This window comes from Acanthopagrus latus, chromosome 5 (assembly GCF_904848185.1).
Source record: "Acanthopagrus latus isolate v.2019 chromosome 5, fAcaLat1.1, whole genome shotgun sequence".
NCBI classification, from domain to species: Eukaryota; Metazoa; Chordata; class Actinopteri; order Spariformes; family Sparidae; genus Acanthopagrus; species Acanthopagrus latus.
Genome location: NC_051043.1, coordinates 31265812 through 31269674, shown reverse-complemented (window position 1 = coordinate 31269674; position 3863 = coordinate 31265812). Strand labels below are relative to the sequence as shown.

The window sequence follows — 3863 nt, the reverse complement described above, 5'->3', positions numbered from 1 at the left end:
CCTGACAGACCTGCAGCTCCTCCATCTCTGAAATGATGCTCTGATATTTGTCCTTGTTTTCTCTCTGGCTTGGTCCAGTTCTTCGTTTCTAACTGCTTTTCTTCTTCAGTCTTCTTATTTCTTCTCTGTGTTGCGGGCGAGGTGGGGCATGTTTCTGCTCTGTTGTTGTTGTTGTCTGTTCTCCTCCATTGTTTACAGTTTGAGTATAAACATACCTGACCAGGTGAGAGCAGACACTGCGGCTGCGCGGGGGAGGGGGCTGCCAGCAGCATGTTCAGGGGAGTGACTGACACTTCTCAGACACGCCCCTTGGATCTGATTAGTTGTGTTGATCCAAGAGAGGTGGATTCTTACAAATCAAATTACAGCCACTGGGTAGAGCCACAGCTGACCTGTATCTTATTCTACTGTCAGATCATAATGATAATTTTAGCAAATATAACAAAAAATAGTTACAGACTACAACTTTAAGTGCTAAAGATAAGAACATATAAGTGCATATAATTTTTTTGGGGGGGTCATGCTAAGCGGTGTCGAGGTGAAGTCTGAACAAGTGAGTCTTGAGTCTTCTGCTGCAGACACAGAGACTCTGCTGTCCTGACGTTGGTCGGGAGTTCGTTCCACCACTGAGGCTCCAGAACAGAGAAGAGTCGTGACTTCGCTGAGCAGCTTTGTTTGCTCTCAGCGATGGCGGTACCAGCCGGCCTGCTGATGTAGTGGAGCAAAATGCTCTCGACCAGTGTTTGGAGGTAGATGGTTGCAGTTCCACTGACAGCCTTGAAGGGCAGCACCATCGTCAGACAGACAGGCAGACAGTCAAGAGAGAGACAGACAGATGAATCAGATCATGTGTTTTCAGACATGAGAAACAGTATAAAATGATGATGTTGTCTGAAGTACAAATTTGAGGTACTTTTACTTTTCTTGAGTTTTTTATGTTACATCCCAGAGGTAAATTGCACTTTTACTCCATTACATCAGTCTGCTGGGTCCTGACTCAGAGCCTGCTCACGGATCTGGTTCAGAGCAGTTCTGCTATTATCTTCGGTCTCTTATCGTCAAGTGTTTCTATTCCAGTTTTTTTCCATCTTTGGTCTGCTGCTCTCTCTCCCTCTCTCTCTGTCATTCTTTCCTGCCTCACTCGCCCAACCTCATGCTGGTATAAAAGTTCCATCCGGTCCGTCTCAGGCTGTCTCGGTCCTTCCTCTCAGCAGCATGGCTCCAAAGAAAGTGGAACCGAAGAAGGCAGAGGTGAAGAAGGTCGAGGCGAAGAAGGAGGAGCCTGCTCCACCTCCCAAACCTGCAGAGCCAGAGGTTAAACCTCCGGAGGTGGACCTGAAGAGCATTGTGGTGGAGTTCAGCCCCGACCAGATCGAAGAGTTCAGAGATGCTTTCACGCTGTTCGACGAGACGCCAACAGGCGAGATGAAGATCACCTTCGCTCAGTGTGGAGACGTGATGCGAGCTCTCGGCCACAACCCCACCAACGACGAAGTGCTGAAGCTGCTGGGGAGGCCAAAGGCAGAGGAGCTGCATGTCAAGCTGCTGGACTTTGACACCTTTCTGCCCATGCTGCAGCATGTGGCCCGGTCCAAAGAGCAGGGCACCTTTGAGGACTTCGTGGAGGGTCTGAGGGTCTTCGACAAGGAGGGTAACGGCACAGTGATGGGCGCCGAGCTGCGCCACGTCCTCTCCACGCTGGGAGAGAAGATGACGGAGGACGAGGTGGACCGGCTGATGGTGGGACAGGAGGATGCAAACGGACACATCAACTACACTGAGTTCGTCAAACACATCATGGCTGGTTAGAGAACACTGATGATTCTCCTGGTTCTGCTGATGGACTGAGGTTCTGTCCGTCTCTGGTTCTGCTGTATTACATTTTTCTGTATGGTCCACACTGTCTGTCATTAAACACCTTCAGTCCTTCTCACCTTTTGTTTGTCTTTATAAAGAGACACTTAATATTATGAACCTGTGACTTCAGGACAGGTTAATGATGAGTTCAGGTTCATGATAATAAAAAGAGAAATTAAACATCTTCATCCAGTTCAGACTGGCTGACTCTCATGATGTAGTCAATGACACTGAAAATACACCTGAGCAATAAATACTGCTGCTGCTGTTAGAGATGTTTGGATTGAAGCATCTTGTTGATGTCAGATTAAACTTTAATTCAAAAGATAATCTGACCTGAAAAAGTCAAACTGCAGGACGACTCTGTGGCTACTGTAAATAAAACTAATGAAGAAGAGGAAGAAGAAGCAGAGAGTTTATTTTCAGAACATACAAAAGCTCATAGAGGAAAAAACAAAAGCAATATCATACAATACCACAATCTTCCAAAAGAAAAGAAAAGTAAAAGACAAAACAGAACAAGCATTCATATAAAGTAAACGTGGTAAACAAAAAATATTTTCCAATCACCCAGCAAGACCATGAAATAAAGGAGCGCATTTCAGAACAGTGAGAAGGGAAATGTATCGCCATAAATCTTTCTCGCAATTTTGCTAGAATGTGTTTTTTTAAGTGATGTAAAAGATCATTGCAAATCCTTAATAAACCAAGTAAAGGAGGGCTTACTTTCTGTCCATTTGCTACAGTGGATATGATATTTACCCATGAGATGATAATGTTACAGTTTTTACCCATTGCTTGAACAATATAGACACATGCTTAAACCAAAGTAACTTAACTTGAAGCTGTTGTTACTATACCTTAAACAAAGTGTAACCATACCTTAACCAAAAGCACTGCTTTGCACTTTAGCACTTGCTCCTGCACACTACACACTATTCCATACATAAGACACTTAGTTCAAAAAATGAAATCTCACGGTACCACTGGGAAAACACATCTATTTGTGGGGATTTGGGCAGGAAGTCTGACACAGTGGCAACACTCACACACACCCTATAGAGTCACATGATATCTCATGATCACATGACTGAAATCAGGAAGTGATAAATGTTTGGGAGATGCCAGTCAGTCTCTCTTGGTTCTGCCAGCCAACTCTGCACAGCTGAGCTGGGTTCACCTCACATGCAGGTATGGAGGGTCATTTAGATGTATGGCACTTCAGTTACTAAAACATAGATTTAATACTTATTTATTCCATTTTATCAGGATAATCTAGTGTGTTTGCTCCTTGCGGAGAACACAGACCACTGCATGGCCTTTTTAAATTGAGGGGATCATCACATTGTGACTCCAGCTGCAGAGATATGAACACCGATATGCTGGTAAATTATATAATGCCCACTTTTATTGAATGTTTTAAAACTGTGTTGAAATGTCTACTTAAAGCCTCTCTTTGTGTCTGTAGCACTTGGAATGTTCAGCTACACCTGCATAGTTACTGCGATGTGGGACAATTGAGAAGACCTGCCAAGTAGACCTATATTTATTGATTATGTTAAAGGTTGAATATGCTGTGGTATTAAACTAGGCTGGCAACTAATCTGTTTTATTTCTCTCTTAGAGAAAGGACCAGGCCAGCCACTGTTTTGTTGTTAAATCATAGGTCTTTGTGAATTTCAACTTGTTTTGGTTCTTTTTCTTTCTTTTGTTTTTGTGTGTCTCTGGGGCCAATTGTCAGTTGTAATTCTGAGTGAATTAAATGAAATGCGCGGATGCTGGTTGTTCTCCTCTTTTATGTGCTCTCTTCTTAGGCTGTCTCTGTATAAGGCCAGATTCACACGGGTGTACTGCTCATCTCCTCAGGGTGACCACACGGGTGAGACACTGTAGTGGTGTGTAGTATACCTATAACCGCAACAGGGTGTGATATACTGTAGTGGTGTATTCATACTTTATGTGTTTAGTGTTTGCTGTGTTGCATGTGTGTCCTGGTGTTGGGTTTG

The 3863-nt window shown here is 43.8% G+C and overlaps 1 protein-coding gene across 1 annotated transcript; it reads left to right on the top strand.

Annotated features, from left to right (window-relative positions):
- The first annotated feature begins 1185 nt into the window (after positions 1-1185).
- LOC119020256 (myosin light chain 1, cardiac muscle-like) lies at positions 1186-1933 on the top strand. Its single transcript, XM_037099507.1, has one exon. The coding sequence runs from the start codon at positions 1216-1218 to the stop codon at positions 1807-1809; it is 594 nt and encodes a 197-aa protein (XP_036955402.1). The 5' UTR covers positions 1186-1215; the 3' UTR covers positions 1810-1933.
- Positions 1934-3863: the final 1930 nt, after the last annotated feature.

Excerpts from the sequence above, each read along its gene's own strand:
- LOC119020256 (XM_037099507.1), top strand. The coding sequence starts at position 1,216 with ATGGCTCCAAAGAAAGTGGAACCGAAGAAGGCAGAGGTGAAGAAGGTC.